The sequence below is a fragment of the Anarhichas minor genome, unplaced genomic scaffold (genome assembly GCF_050575085.1).
Source record: "Anarhichas minor isolate MPS153535 unplaced genomic scaffold, ASM5057508v1 ptg000026l, whole genome shotgun sequence".
Lineage (NCBI taxonomy): Eukaryota > Metazoa > Chordata > Actinopteri > Perciformes > Anarhichadidae > Anarhichas > Anarhichas minor.
This window is the reverse complement of record NW_027466472.1, coordinates 18,558,871-18,574,585: the sequence shown is the minus strand read 5'-3', so window position 1 is coordinate 18,574,585 and position 15,715 is coordinate 18,558,871. Positions and strand designations below refer to the sequence as shown.

General features: G+C 40.3%; 1 protein-coding gene across 1 annotated transcript in view; it reads right to left on the bottom strand.

Annotated features, from left to right (window-relative positions):
- Positions 1 to 3,412: 3,412 nt before the first annotated feature.
- The window catches only part of aplp2 (amyloid beta (A4) precursor-like protein 2), a 50,893-nt gene continuing 38,590 nt past the window's right edge, over positions 3,413 to 15,715 (bottom strand). Inside the window, exons 10-18 of the mRNA XM_076100378.1 lie at positions 14,630 to 14,788; positions 13,534 to 13,662; positions 10,672 to 10,771; positions 9,790 to 9,963; positions 9,057 to 9,092; positions 7,266 to 7,348; positions 6,140 to 6,217; positions 4,363 to 4,518; positions 3,413 to 4,085 (exon numbers count right to left, since the gene is read on the bottom strand). Of these exons, the coding sequence (XP_075956493.1) occupies positions 3,984 to 4,085; positions 4,363 to 4,518; positions 6,140 to 6,217; positions 7,266 to 7,348; positions 9,057 to 9,092; positions 9,790 to 9,963; positions 10,672 to 10,771; positions 13,534 to 13,662; positions 14,630 to 14,788 (1,017 nt within the window). The 3' untranslated portion in view covers positions 3,413 to 3,983. The remainder of the gene's footprint in view (positions 4,086 to 4,362; positions 4,519 to 6,139; positions 6,218 to 7,265; positions 7,349 to 9,056; positions 9,093 to 9,789; positions 9,964 to 10,671; positions 10,772 to 13,533; positions 13,663 to 14,629; positions 14,789 to 15,715) is intronic.

The following is a 15,715-nucleotide window of genomic DNA, read 5'->3' as shown; positions in this document are numbered from 1 at the left end:
TTCAGGTTTCTGCGGGCGTGTCTCCCGCACCTGTCGTGACTTCCTGTTCACCTGCCACAGGTTGGTGTGTTTTTTTTTTTTTAATGACCCTTTATGCGAAACGACTGCAGAAAAATGAAATAAATAAAAGCACGCAATTAATTCTATTAGAATACTGACAGTGCTTGGAGTTCACAATTTGTTGTCGTGTTTCGAAGCATTTATAACATTATATATCAACCTGGACACAATTCAAAAGCGCTGATTGATTAAAATACAAAAAAGATATGTGAAGTTGAAAATCTGTTCCTTAAATATTAATATTTATTCATGTTGTGATGTGTGAACGTACACGTGTTCAAATGGCTTGGTATGTGTGTGTAGATTGGAACCGGCATTTGTGAGTAGCCAAATTACGCACAAATCGATTTTTCATTTGAAGATCACACATCTGTGAGCATTTTGAGACTATAGTCTGAAATTATAATTTCACACCATCAATCTTGAAGGTTTCATACAACCTGATTTGAGTATCAGTAGCTACTATGACTGTATCCGCGCTTCTGATTCTTCTTAGTTACATAGATTGTGCAATGATACGATGACTCACTCTTGAGTCTCTATTTTGGTTACATTCATGATGAGCTATAAGTTTCTGTCTCATAAAATAGCATCCTCCTCAAAACGGGAATCCCCCCTAATCTGTGGGGAATGAAATGGATCAATTTCTGTAGGAGCCATTGTTGTATTGTTTACAATTTTTTGTATTTTATTTTCAATGCAAAATGTATGTGTGTTATGCCCTTTAAAATGTTTAATATACAATATAATGAAGGTAATTGGTCATGTTGCAAAATATGCTATGATGTGTGTTTTCCCCTATTGTTATCCTCTAGTCCAGAGGTCTTCAACAGGGGGTCCGCGACCCCTAGGGGGTCCGCGGAGGTACTGCAGGGGGGTTGTGATATTTATGTTTTTATTATTTATTTTTTCCCACACAATTGTTACGAGTGAAAATGGATCGTTTTGTAACTCTACCAAAAAACATGAATCTGTATATTATTTGAATAGCTTAGTATTGAATGCACAATAACAAGGTATGTTTATACATGGCACTAGGCCCAGTTCAATATAAAACACAATTGTATACAAAATATATAGTCGGGGGTCCCTGCTCCATCTCTCTATCAGTTTGGGGGTCCTTGGCCTGAAAAACGAAGACCCCTGCTCTAGTTTAGTCTGTCCCGCTATTGGAAGATTTTGGGTTTAAGTGGGTTTATTGCAAGTTACGTTTCGATGGAGCAATTTTTCAGACCACAGATTATAGACTGTAGGTCGGTTTTTGATAGTACATTATTGCGTATGGATAACTTTTTGTTTGTTTTTGTTTTCATGAAACAAACTACTTTTCACACTCTATGAGCCTCATTTCAGAGATTGTATTACTCAGCGGAACACAGGCGGATTGATACAACGAGGCAGCACTACTTCTTCTTCACAAAATACAGGACAAACATGAGACTTAACAAACATCCCTAAAAAAATTGAAATAAATAGATGATTTTTGAAACGAAAACAAGCCTTAAGGAAACGATTAGTTAACTTATTGGTCAACAGATATAGGCAACTATTTGATAATCGTGTGATCCATCAAGTAATTCTAATTAAATAATGCCCTAACTTTTCTGGTTCCAGTTTCAAATGCGAATATTTGCCTTTTTTTGTCTTTTCTGATATTAAATTAAATATTTTTGAGTTTGGGACTGTTGATCTATCAAAACAAGCAATTTGAATATGTCAAGGCAGGCTTTCAGATAGTGGTGTGGGCATTTTCTTTTGTTGTACTTACATACCAAACAATTATGTCTGTCTGTCTGTCAATCTGTCTGTCTATCTATGAAAAGATGACACATCCATATGGAAGTTGTGAGTTTATTGATGTGTATCCCCTGTAACCATGAATCTGTTTCCATTGGTGTCAATCTTTTTTTTTTAAATCACTAATATGCATATTATATTAGTTCCCAGTCCCTTCCCACAATCAAGCAGGCGGTTACAAGATTGAAGCTGTTTGGGTGCATAGTGAGACAGTCACATACAGAGATACTGTCACAGGAAGAGGAAATAATAGAAAACAAGAAAACAAACTTTAAAATATATATCATATCATTTCATATAAGAACAATGCACACCACAGGTAATCCTCCGGAAAAAAGCCATGATTGCAACATCAACTATACAGGCATACAAAGACAATACTAAGAGAGAAAGAGAGAGAGAAAAGAGGATTCTAGGAATCAGTTTCGCCTAATTGTTTGTGTCATTCTCTACCTGTAAAAATACACAGCTTCTTTTTTTTTTGCAGAAATCAGCTCTCCAAGCCTTGTCTTTCTGTGTGTCTCTGTCTGCCTGCACAGCCCGCCAGCTCCAAGTTTCCTTCAGTTGTCATGGATCCAGGGCCGGCCCAAGCCTTTCTGGGTACCCAAATCCCCAAATACAGATTGTAAAATTTGTTACAGGTCCCCCAAGTCCTACAAAAAGTTTTTAGTACCCACCAGAATTATTTGTCATAATCTCCAAATGTGATATATTCAGGTACAGAAAAAAGCCATCATTCATTGTTTAGCATTTGTTGTTATCCGAGAATTATTTATAGTTCCCTCAAATCTACAAAATTGTGAACAGTTTGACTTAATTTGGGGGCTCCGTGGTGGCAGATGGGCCCTAAGCAGCTGCTTATGTTGTTAGTGCCTCTGTGCCGGCCCTGTTTAGATCCATCAGACTGTTCTAAGCTTTATGACCAGCAAAGCCAACAGTTGCTCCAAAAACGTGTGTGTACATTATCCCCAAAATATGTTTCAAAGCAGTTTTTCTGGTACTTGGTTTTTGCTTCAGATAATTTGTGCAGGAAAAATAAACAAAAACAAAACGACATTTGTTTGTAGTATGTCATCGCCCGCTGTCACAGTGTTCGTGACAATGCATTCAAAATCAAAGCCACATAGGAACCTGTCAGATACATAGTATGGAAAAAAAAAAAAGCTTCCAAGATACATTCAACTATGTAACACATGTCAACAGGTATTATTTAATCTATCGATTTATACCGTTTCCCTATTGAAAAAAGGTTGTGTTTGTGTGTGTAGGAGGGGATATATTATCACATTCACTTAGTAAGGGGTCAGAGTAGGTTTTGTGTGATGTGTTTGAGCTGGGGGTCTGTGCACACCTTTACCTTCCCCGACTCTGTCTAACAGTGTGCCTGCAAACACAACTCATGACCACTAAGCTAAGAACCCTAAACCAACTCATAACCTCTTTCCTGGGGGGAAAAAAAGGCGGAATAAAAACATCTATTCTTATATATATTTGAACTGTATATGTATATTTCGTCTGTTATCATAACAAAGAACAGAAAGAAAATAATTCATGATTTCATTTTTTTTTCTCATTTGTTGTTTCACTATACATTTTAATTGGTACAAAGAACCTTCATATACAAGCAAACTATTGAGAAGAAGAACAAAATAAAACACCAATTATTTTTGAGGAAACCATCAGAAACGGCATGAATGACACTTGCATGATGGAAAACGAAAGTGTAGTGTCTGGTATGCTGATTTGATGATGGCCACTCAAAAACATTTACATTTTGCCTTTCTCTTTCAAAAATAAAGAAAATGTCTGAAGAACTGTTATACACCTTGATCTGAGATAGCTATATTGATAATTACAAAGAAATCTGCAGAATCACATTTTACATAATGCAAAATGGCAGATACATCACCTTCTCAAAATAAACATGATCAAAAAGAGCTCTATAGTACAATAGTAGCAGTAGTAGAAGTAGTAGCATTATTTAAGGATTGTTTTGAACAAACCAGTAAATGGAGTTTGGATGTATGCAAATTATTTTAACAATAGCATGTGTTATTGGTCAGTAGTATGTTCCCCCTCGGTTGCCGTCCTCTGTCAGACTCCACAGTGCCGTCTGTGGGCTCTGGTTAGATCTGCATCTGCTCCAAGTATTTGTAGGTGGGGTTTTCGTAGCCGTGGTTTTGCATTTTGCTGAGGTGGCGCTCCTCTGGTGTCAGCATGGGGTCAACCTGTGAGACAGACACACAACACTCTTTTAATGGGCTGATTTATTCAGGGGAAGAAAACGCTAACAACATGCTGTGTGTGTTGTATGCAAATGCTGCAGGGACTATAATCTAATTTGCCTTGCATTATCCCATGCCCCATTTACACGACCCCTGATAATTTAATGTAAATCTGACACTTGAAATAAGATACACAGCAGTCCATTAAGAGCACTGGTGTGTGCGGTTCACACCCTTTGCCCAAATCCTCACACTCTGCTCCAAATAACAGGTGGCTTACCTCCACGATGCCATGACTGATGGTGCCATATTGCCTCTTCCTCAAAAGCACCAGACTGATCACAATAACAGTTGCTATGGCCACCGCGATCACCAGCAAGCCAATCAGTGCACTGCTGCCGAAGCTGAAGTCCTCTCCCAGGGGGCGGTAGGACTCCTGACAGGTTGAAATGGGTGAGAGGAAGACAGGGAGAGGAACAGTGAGGAGACAATACATGCGCAGCTAACCACTGAAGCAATACAAAGTTATCTTTGCTGTTATAATGAAGACATCGTACACATCTACTGCAGTAGTTACCTCAATCAGGTCATTTTATTATGCTGAATAGTCATTCAAGTTTTTGTTCTCATGCTGTTATATGACAATTTTTAATAAAGCTTCAACCATCTAAGAAATGTATGTGAACTCTTATTCTCATATTTGTAATATTCATTATGACCAAGGAGCATGACAACTTCAATAACAAAATGTAGGCCTGTCACAATAACTACTTTTGTTGAGCGCTATTGTAATAAATAAATAATTGCGATTAATGATGTTTTTGCCATTTTATGCCACTAATATAATGCTAAATTAAAAGCATAATAAGGCAAGTAGCCGCTTTCAAAGAACAATGAACTTTTAATTCTTAATCTTAAGAATATTCAGAAATCGGAATTTAAAAAAAATATAAAAATATCCTAAATAAATAAAACATCACTAAAATAAAACCACACAACCATAACAATAAATAAAATGGACTCTCGGCTCTGTTAATAAAAATGCGCAATGCCCAAGTCGTAAGTCCAGCTGTTTATTCCTGCATCATGTTGCCGACATTCTTATGTAAAAAAAAAACAGGCACGTAAATGCAACAGTTTTAATGGAGGTCAGCAAAAAGGATCGAGGTCATGTCCATATGTAGTATGATAAGTAGACAACGTAGTTATCGTGACGGGCCTCACCGCATTTAACATTTCACTTTTGCAATTTGGAAACTTACTGACACAAACTATCTTCTTGTGTTTGCGGCTGCTACGTCTCTAACGTGCATGACGTGGATCTGCTTCAGTCGGACTCAAATAGAACTATTTGCAAGGATTTCTGTTCATTTTAAGTATTTTGCAAAGCTGCAATAGGCTCGCACTTCCCATCTAATATTGTTTTTGCTGGAATCTGTGTTCCCAAATATCTACAGGGGAGTCTGTGAGTGAATTGTTATCTTGATCAATAGTCATAATGAAAAGACATAAGATTAGCACCCAGGTTGACAAATACAAGAATTTCCCTTTAAAATATAAGCCAATGTAAGAAATGATCGACTTGTGATAGTGTGTACACATGCATGAAATGTGTCTTTGTGGAAGATCGTGTAATATCTTGGCCAATTCAGTAAAAACACACAACCACAGTCACCTACACTCATCTTCACAATGTAATCTGGCACATATGACACAAACTAATCATATGTAGACAGCCACTGGGGAATCTTTTTTTACTGCTCATTCTCACACTGTGGATTCACATTCATCGTATCATATCACTGAGATTTTCAATGTGTACATTCAGATACAATCACATAACAAACATGCTCCCATGCAGAAATAACCAAAACATATTAGCCTAAACAGAAAAAAACGAGAGGGGATTTGCGATCTGTTCCCAATCTGTGTTTTTTACGTTTTAATTCCGCTGCAGAACTAGTATCTTTGCACACTCCCTCCTTCTTTCATCCTCTCCCCACTACTGACGACTACAGTTCCCCAAAGAGTCCTGTGGAGGGCACCGCTATACTCACCAGCTCATCATCATGCATAACGCTGACTCTCTCTGCACTGTAAACCACTTCTTTAACATCCAGAGACTCATCAATCACCTGTCAACACAGACAGGGGAGCCCAGGTTACACTCACCACAGTGTGTGTGTGTGAGATAGAGAGAGATAGGCAGGCAGAGAGCGAGAGGGTGTGAATGTGCAGCGAAGTAAACTGTAAAGATTATCTGTGTTTGGGTGATGATACACTTGGAGCTGTCTTGTACAGACTGGAAGGAGAGAGGGAGGGGGTTTGCAAGCATCAACAACAGACTCTCAGCTAGGCACACAGTTAACATGTCTTTCTAAACAGCCACTCATTACTGAGAGCTCTCATCTACAGAAGAAGCGCTGTGAGTGGAAGTGTGTGTGTTCAGAAGGCAGAATTAAAGATCTGCTGTTTGCAGAGACAGAGCAGTCCAGAGTCTGTTTCCCACAGGGGAAAAAATTATCACGACAAGACATTTTATTTTTTAACCTCAGATTGCTACGTCTAAGAAGACTGGCACTTCCAAAAAAGAAACATGCATGCATTCAAAAACTTGCACGGCTCATATTCACACACACACAAATACACAGCTTTGCAGTTGGGTGTTGGATTAGCATGCGAAACACAGCACACATTCTGCAGCCAAGCATAGTTTGAAAATCCAAGAGGAGGAATAGTGTGTCTGGCGAAGAAAGGTAGCATGCGATGACTGCCGAACAAAGTGTGGAGTTGATCTGAATGAGGGTCGGTTGGCAGAGATCAAAGAGTGACACGCAAATAGCCTAGTGTGAGATAGTTGTAACTATGACAACATAGTTACTGGAATAATCTGACTGATTAAAATTGAATTTAAGAGAGCTATGTCAAAAGCGTTGTATGAAATAAATGAATGACTCAATCATCAGCTCAATTGCCTCGGTCTGAGGTCGAGGTAATGAAATTAAACTGTCCAGAGAGGTTTTTTTTAGGATATTTAACAAAAGAAATACAATCAAATATCTTTGCAGAATATATCCGGCTTTAACAATGCTGCTCTCAATTCACGTGTTAAAAGCAAGTTGGAAAGTTAAAAAAAGCTTTGAGGCACAAACAGAATGATAAAAGTGACAGCGAAACTCTTACCACATTGTTGCTGATTTTGGGTTTGCTGTTGATGATTCTCTCCTCAGCACCTATCAGGCCGTCTAAACCAGACATGGCGGAGCCTGCAGGAGGTGAAGGAGCGCAGTCAATAACAGCAGAGCAGCACAAACAAACAAACAAACGGGGATGGTGGTATTGATTGTGAACAGCTGCACATAGATATCCAGCTCTTCTCCTCACAAATGTCGCGTCAGTCTCCTTAGTGCACTGGTGACAACAAAGTCCTTTCTTCCATTCTGCACAGTGTGAGCACTGTGACGCCAACATGACACTGACCATACATTTTCTACAAAGGCCCTCTCAAAGGGGTGGTTTGCATAAATCTGCTCTATAAACACCGATTGACTAATTAAAGAAAACATTTCTAAACAATTAGGGGTCATCCAGGTATTTAGTATCCCTCACTTATTTCCAATTTCATGGTCAAAACTCTGGATCACTGAAGTTCCTCATCTACAAATCCTTCATAGTTAACAAAAAAACTGTGGGTTTCGGTGAGTGGCTGAACCAAATATGCAGGTTAGATTGATGGTTCTGGTATAGGCATAGGATCTATTAATATACACACAACATACTGTATAGTTCATGATTTATTCATGGCATTAGAGAAGAGAGAGCGAGCGGGGTAGTGAGGGCCGGGTCCTCCTGAACGTACAGCAGCAATGAGTCTGGCGTTGACTTATTGTCTGCTGCTGTTGCTCGTCAGCCAAAGCCAAACGCTCACGATTAGTACAATTGCCTTTGGATTACGCGAGAAACAATGATGTGTATTTGCGATCCTCACTCAAGCAGGAGTGACGTCTGAAACTCTGGCAGGTTATCAGATGGTACTGCAGGGTGCACATAGTGTCGCAGCGAGCCACAATAACACACAGCACAATGGGAGTGACCTCTACGGGAGCAATGTGACCTCTCATCTGCATGGATTTGAAAAAGTGCTGAAAGAATTAGTCCATTAATCGACAATTAATCATTTATAGGCACATGTGTCAAATATTCACTGGGTCAGAATGTTGAAATTCTTGCTGCTTTTCTCTCTTGTTCTCTATAACTGTAATGTTGGACTAGTAAAAATGCGACAGCAGCAGCAGCAAAGGAACAAATTTCTGTGAAAAAAAACAAAACAGCAGAGGAAGTTGTGCATCAATTTAGGTTCAACAACCAGTGGAAGGTGTCTCTGTGTTCACCGAGTAAGATCACAGGGTTAAGCCCGGATCAGACTAAACAGGTGACGTAACCACATCGCTGTCTCAGATTTTAGAGGACAAATTGGGCCAATTAAGATTGGGCTGTGGGTCAGCAGCAGAAACACTGAGCCTCAGACAGGGCCACTAAATCACACAGCTCCTGTCAGAAAGAGGGCGACTGATGAAGGAAATGAATGTGCGGCAGGAAGAATAATCAAGCAAGGTGGTTTGACAAATGCACTGCGGACGGGATGACAGCGAACACACGACTGGAGAGTCTCTGTGAGAGGGGAGCTGGCTAGGACTGTTCTCTACCACTGCTTTGCTATTCAGCATGAGGTGATAATCCTAGTATGATGAAAAGCAAAAGAGCAACTGAAACCCAACTACGCAGCCCATGTGAGTCATCAAAAAAAAAAAGGAGAAAATGAACCACCAGATGGCTTTTGCTAAAATAGAAATGGTGGGAGAGAGAGAGAGGATCCCAAATTGCACCAAAGGAAAGGAGAGCAGTGGACCAAAAAAGAAGATGGGAGAAGGAAGGGGGGGCTGCAGAAAAACAAGACGCAACAGAGGCACCAACCTTTCTTGAAGGCACGTGGGGAGTCTGATAGATCGCCTTGGCGTTAGAAATGAGCAACAGAAAAAAAGAAGAGAAATGGGGAAGGAGAGAAGAGTTAACTTAGGTGAGAAGAGAAAAGGCAGGATTATCAAGCTGTGTTAATTGAATAAGAAAAGAGTCCAGCAGGAAAGAGTCTGAAAATAAATTTGAGACCTAACCAAACTCAAAAAAAGGGGAGCAATTTCAAAATTGGCTGGCTCGGTCTCAGCCCTCTGGGGTGTTGGCATGTATATCAAATGCTCCTTGGGGATTTACTTATAATTTGCCTTCCATCTTGCTGGAAGCGTTCGATCCATTACTTTTTTTCTCTCGTTGAGAATTCAATCTTTTGTTTGGCAGAGATGTGACAAAGAAGAGAGCCATAGCTGCTCGTTTATTACCCAAAGCTTTTGGCTCCAGCTCAGCACCAAAGCCTGAGGCTTTGTGCATTTATCTGCACTTCAGTAGTGCTGCGTTGAAGGCCACAGGGAACTGTGCATGCACAGATAAGTCCAAACCCATGGCTCCACAACACAATTGCATCGGCATAAAACACATTGTAAACCTATTCTCCCTCACTGTGCAACAGTTCTGGCGTGCTTCGTCACCAATCTCCTTCAGAGAGACTTATGTGTACGACCTATTGTTCTCCACACAGCCACAGTGTTGTTCATGATGCTGCTTGCGACTGTGTCTGGGGCTGGAGCTTGCTCACCCTCTGGCTCTAAACGGGACCCCAAGGATGTGACCTGGAAGGGCCGGTAGGGTTTGCCCTCGGAAAGGGGAACTTCCACGCTCTCCTCTGATGACACGGTGACATCTGGCTGTGATTCAGAGATAGACGACAGGAACTGGTCCATGTCGGCTTTCTGCTCCTGGAGTAACTCGTCTGCAGAAAAGGGCAAATGACAGAGTATGAAATGGCCTGGCACATGCTAACACCTGTCAACCTGGGACATGGCAGCAATGTGTAAAATGAGAGTTTCACCAATTATTGTTAACAGAGCTGCTGCTGCAAGAGACGTCGGTTCCCATTTCTGCTAACTACCGATTACTATTTTTCTGAGAGCTATTTTCCGTGTAAATCTGCACATCTCCCACCAGGATGCTGCGTGGTGAAAGCTGTGACCCAGTTCTGTCACTGCGCCCGCTCCACTTTAATCTGCGCTGCAACACCATGTTATGGTTCTTTTAATGAACCAAAATACCAAATTACTTAAACACGCTGGAAATTGCCTGTCTTAAATTGTAGCACTGGAGATAAATACCATAAATACATTCCAAATAGAGTTTCCAGCTTTAGATCCAATTGTAAAAACGAGAGCTGGTGAGCAGAGACCCTTAAAAATGAAGCGTAGTAGCAGTTATTAGCATTATATTTCCTTGCACAAATTCATACTGAGAAAAAGACAATGCTGTTCTCTGTGTCTATCATAATTGGTTTCCAGACAGAAGACAGGGTCAGAGGAAATGTTATGTATTGGCTTTATCTGTCTGGCACATGTGCGAATTCCATCACTGTTTTCATTTCACTTCATTTTTATTACAGCACACTGTCCCTCCTCCAACAAGCTGCCTTGGGGCGAACACGACTCACCAATTTCATCCTGAATCTCCTCGGCCACATACGGTACTTTGTAGAGCAGAGAGAGACTCTGGTTCATCCTCTCCTCGATCACACGCAGGTGGGTCATTATCTGGTGGTGGGAAAACAGAGAAAGAGGGTGTCATATAACCAAAATCCTGCTGTCTTTTTATGACAACAACAAAGTAAAACTGCTTCAATCTACAGAAATCATGTTGTTTTTAATGGTTAATTCAAAAAGAAAACAAAATGTCCACAGCAAATGGAAGGACGGCAGCAAATTATTGTCATTTTAGATAAAACTTAATTCTAATTAATAACGGATGAATTGTTTAGTCTGTAAAATGCCATAAAACACAGAAAATGCCCATTGTAAGTTGTCTTTCCAGGTCCAATAGTGAATATTATGTTTATAATGATATAAGATAGAGAAAAGCTGAAAATCCCCACATTGGAGAAGCCGGAATTGTTTAGTAAAATTATGAATCATTCATTAAAATTGTTGATGAATCAATTTATGGCATATGATAAATCCATTAACTGAATCATCTTTTCAACACTAATCCACTGACAACTAATTACAGAGTGATTTGCCAACTATTAGAATATAACATTCATCCCAACAGAATTTATTCAGAAGCTAAGATTAATGAATCATAAAATACCCACTTATCCCAGAAAAGCCCCCTGAAATTCTCTTGAGTTTATTGCTTTGTGAGGATACAAGTTTTGTCACCTAATAGATTCACAGATTACAGTCTTGGCTTTCATGTTTGGAGATTTGCACAGAGAAGCAGGAAAAACATGGTGGTGCGATGAGATAATGCATATGAGAAAAATTGAAATTAATCTTCAGAAATGTGTCAGCAGGAAGAGAAAATACAAACCAAACAGAAAGATGAAGAACAACACATATGATAAAGGACACAGCAGATGATGAAGAAGCAGATGAAGAAGTTGTTATGCATGTAGATCCTTCATTTAGTAAACAACATCAACCATTGCCACATGTGCAAAATGAAAACAATTACAATTTATATTAATCGGTGCAACCAAGAAAAAGAGTTTACAATTTTATATATGTAATAAATGACTATACAGCACAAATTTGAGGACAGACAGCTAGCTGTTCTCTGACCAGAATATAAATGTTTTTAAGAGAGAGGGTCGCACATGTTCACAAATGTAAACACAACCGTCAGAAATGTGCTTTCCGCTCGAGAGCATCTTTTCTTAAGATGAACTCAGACTCGCTTGCAGCCAGCCATCTTGCAGACATAAAACATGTTGCTGCATGTGATATTCAAATCAGTCTTGAGGCTCTGAACTGACTTGACAGGATCTACTGCCTGTCAGTCCCAATGATCACCAGTGCACTCTGGGTAAAACAACAAACTCTTTTGATCGAGCGGATACAAAACTTTGTGTATTCCAAAAATTCCCCAGTCTCCTAAATATGGTTTCTACTAGCAATATGATGCTAACAGAGGAGGAACATTTCCACATTTCTGCTGCCAAAGTGGTTGGCAGAATATGAAAAACTACCAGCTACTGACAAAGCTGACCAGCTCTTGGTAGTTAACTGGTGTTTATTTCCCACTATGATGATTGACTGTTTTAATCTTCCAACACATGGCTGCAGTGCACCAGAACCGGCAACAGATGGCAACAATGCGCCTTTTCCCGTTAAAAGCAAGACGCAGCCCCCGGGGCACCTTCCCATTGATGTTCAACAAACAATCCTCATTATGACGATTACATGTCCCAGTGTTGGAGAAACCTCTCTGAAGCTAAACAGGTCAGGCTTTTATAAAAACAAAGAATCATCTTGATCCCAGAAAGTCACATAACACAGTTACATAAAGCCTAGCATGCCCTCTATTTACAAAGGAGTCTTTGTGTAATGCACTTATAAGTCACATGTCACATCCAAAAATTGTTGCAAACACTGAAAATGCAGGATTGGCTGGGTGAAGAAATACCCAGCAGCTTGACAAGTAAACACTGCTAGAACCCGTCGACACAGATTGGCTTCCCATGACTGAGCACAGAGGCTCACTGCCTCCCAGATCCTACGATTCATCCAAATAGTAACCCTGATGTCCCTTCCCCTCCTCACAATGTTGTTTCATCCATCTGCTGTGTTATCTGTAATGGTGGAGGATGACTACAAATGGTGTCGAAGGGCTCTGACATAAACAGGCGAGTACATCTAACGGAGGAGCTTCCAGCCAAATCCCTGCGCAGCGGCTCAGAGTCCAGCATTATACAAGACCTGCGCAATGTTAATCTTCGGCTGAGGCTTAAGTGAATGAAACACCTGCCCTCCCTCCGTCAGTTGAGCCTACTCACTCCTCCTGGGCTTCAACTCAGAGAAAAACACACTCTTTCTACCTCCTACACACTTAGAAACAGGGCAGAGAGAAGCAGGCTGAGACATCATTATCCCTTCCCTGTCTGAGCGGGAATAGGAGGAGTGAAGGATCTTGAGTGGCTCTGCATGAGCTTTCAGATTTAGTGACACAGGCTCTAATACAGTTTGTTGAAACTAGCGTAGGAATGATGCAAAACTTCACATTATTGGAAAGTACCAATTAACCAAATTGAACTATAAAGACCTAAAGGACTTCACAGTTGATAATAAATTGTATAAATCTAAGATAATTAATTCCAACATAAATGCCAAACATATGCTGGTTACAGCTTCTCAAATGTGTGGATTTGATGATTTTGTCTCTTTGTAAATAGAATATTTTGATTATATATAAATTTTTTGAGTTTTTCATGGATGGATTGGACAAAACAAGCAACATCGAGACATCACCTTAGGCCCTGGCCATTTTCACCAAAGTCAAATCCGGATAAAACACTGACCTGCGACTTCATCTGAGCGGCCTTCTCAGGATCCACAGCCAGGACATGCTGGTAGTGGCGGATGGTGTGTTGGCGGTCCTTGTTCTCTGCGCGGACGTACCTTCTGAGGGCTTGCAGGATGCGGTGGGGCTGAGCAGGACATGGAGTAGGAAGAAGAAGGGTTGTTTATAGTGTTGGGTGGTGAAACAGCCTCAAAAAACATTTCGGTGTAATACTGACTCTTCGAGATAACAGTATGATGTCTTGTGTCGATATACAGTAACTGACATGACGGCAGTTTCTTCTCTGAAGTCGTATCAATCAATTGTTCGCTTCTAATTTCATAGTTATTAAAGTGACGTTCATGTTCTTCCTTTTCATGTTTTCCTTAAGATTTTAGGTTTATTTGACTTTAGTTAATAAACCATGAAACGATATGACTCAAAAATACTTAGCAGTAAGCACATTTTGTGCTTTAAAATAACTTTTCTTTCCCCCACCCAAGAACTTTCATCGTCAAATGTGAGGTGCAAAAAAATCTGTTATATGACATGACATAAAATCTTCACACCACAGATGATGCAATTAACAATTTTTTGAGGTGTAACAGAAGCAGGATTATAATTTACAGCACTCCAGTCAGGTTAAAACATTTGAAAGGAGTACAAAATATAAATATTTTAGTCCTCTTTGCCCACAAGCCCAACTGGTTTGTGGTTAGAGAAGCCACACGTTCCTTGAAACAGATTGCCAAACTGTAGATAAAAAGACTATTAGATAAAAGGATTATTAAAAAAAACACAACACAGAGATTATAGCTGTGGGTTCAAATGTGATTGACTTTGTGCTCATGGAGGATTTTGGGTTGTGTGTTTTTCTGGATACAGCAATTCCTTCTCCTCATGATGAATTGCAGTGGACAGAGGGTCTTTTGACAGGATATGAGATAAGTCACAGGCCATAGGTAGTGTAAGGAGTGGGTGTTGTCTGATAGAAATGTGTGTGTGTGTGTGTGAATGTGTTTGCACATCGACTGAGGGGAGGGAAAAGCAACAGACAGACGGAGAGGTGAGGAGAGGATAAAAGATGAACTCAGAGGCCAGTGTGTGGTGTTTACCCTGGGGGGGTCGGCCTGCAGTGCAGCCAGGTAGTTCTCCAGGGCCAGACGGCGCCGGTCATTCAGCATGGCCTCCACCCGGGCGAGGTGAGTCTCCACCAGCTGCTGCTTCTCGCTGGCTGCCTCCTCCTCCAGGGACTCCACCATGGCTTGGAAGTGCTACAAACAAAATCATACACATATATAAATATGTATATGCACCCTAAACAGTGTGGCATTACAAAGCTCTTTTGAAGTTTTGTTAAAAAGAAAAGTAAATACATCTCCCGGTTTCACTCTCAGGCTTGTCAGGGGAGTTGGGGACTCATTTAGAAGTCTCCCCATTCAGACAGTGCCCTAATTTAGCCTTTTCAGACGTAGTTACAGCGCTGCGGGTCTCTCGCTCTCTCTCTCTCTCCAAATTTACTTTAACATCAACACTTACACAAACGTTTACTAGATTATGGGTCCATCAATGTGGTCTCTCACTCGTTTCCTCCGTGTTGTTGATGTCTGTTCTCACTAGTAGCTCTGAACGTCATGTCCGCCTAGCTAGCTTCTAAGCTAATTTTAACATTACCGCCAATGGAGAAATGCTAACCGCGATTAGCATTACAGCGCTGCGGGTCTATCTCTCTCTCACATCAAATTTACTTTAAAATCAACACCATAGAATATGGGTCCATAAATGTGGTCAACACACGTCTGTCACTCTATTCTGCTCTTGCTTCGTGCAGGAAAGCTTAGCAGATTGCTAACAGTAGATCCGTGAAATAAAGACCATGGAATCCATAGAAGAGTTTCAAGACTTCAGTGTAAATCTTTTTTATTTGTAAAACTGTGGAAACACAATATGAAATATGGCTTTACAAACTGTCCCTATACACATTACATGAATACAAAACAACAATCCATGATATAGCCAGCATGTAACATGTCCGCCTAGCTAGCTTCTAAGCTAATTTTAACATTACCGCCAGTGGAGAAATGCTAACCGCGATTAGCATTTAATACAACACAAATGTTATACTAAACACGCGAATAGAATATATCTACGTACATCTTTTCATGCTTCATAAATACATACTTACAGACTAAGGTCTCTCA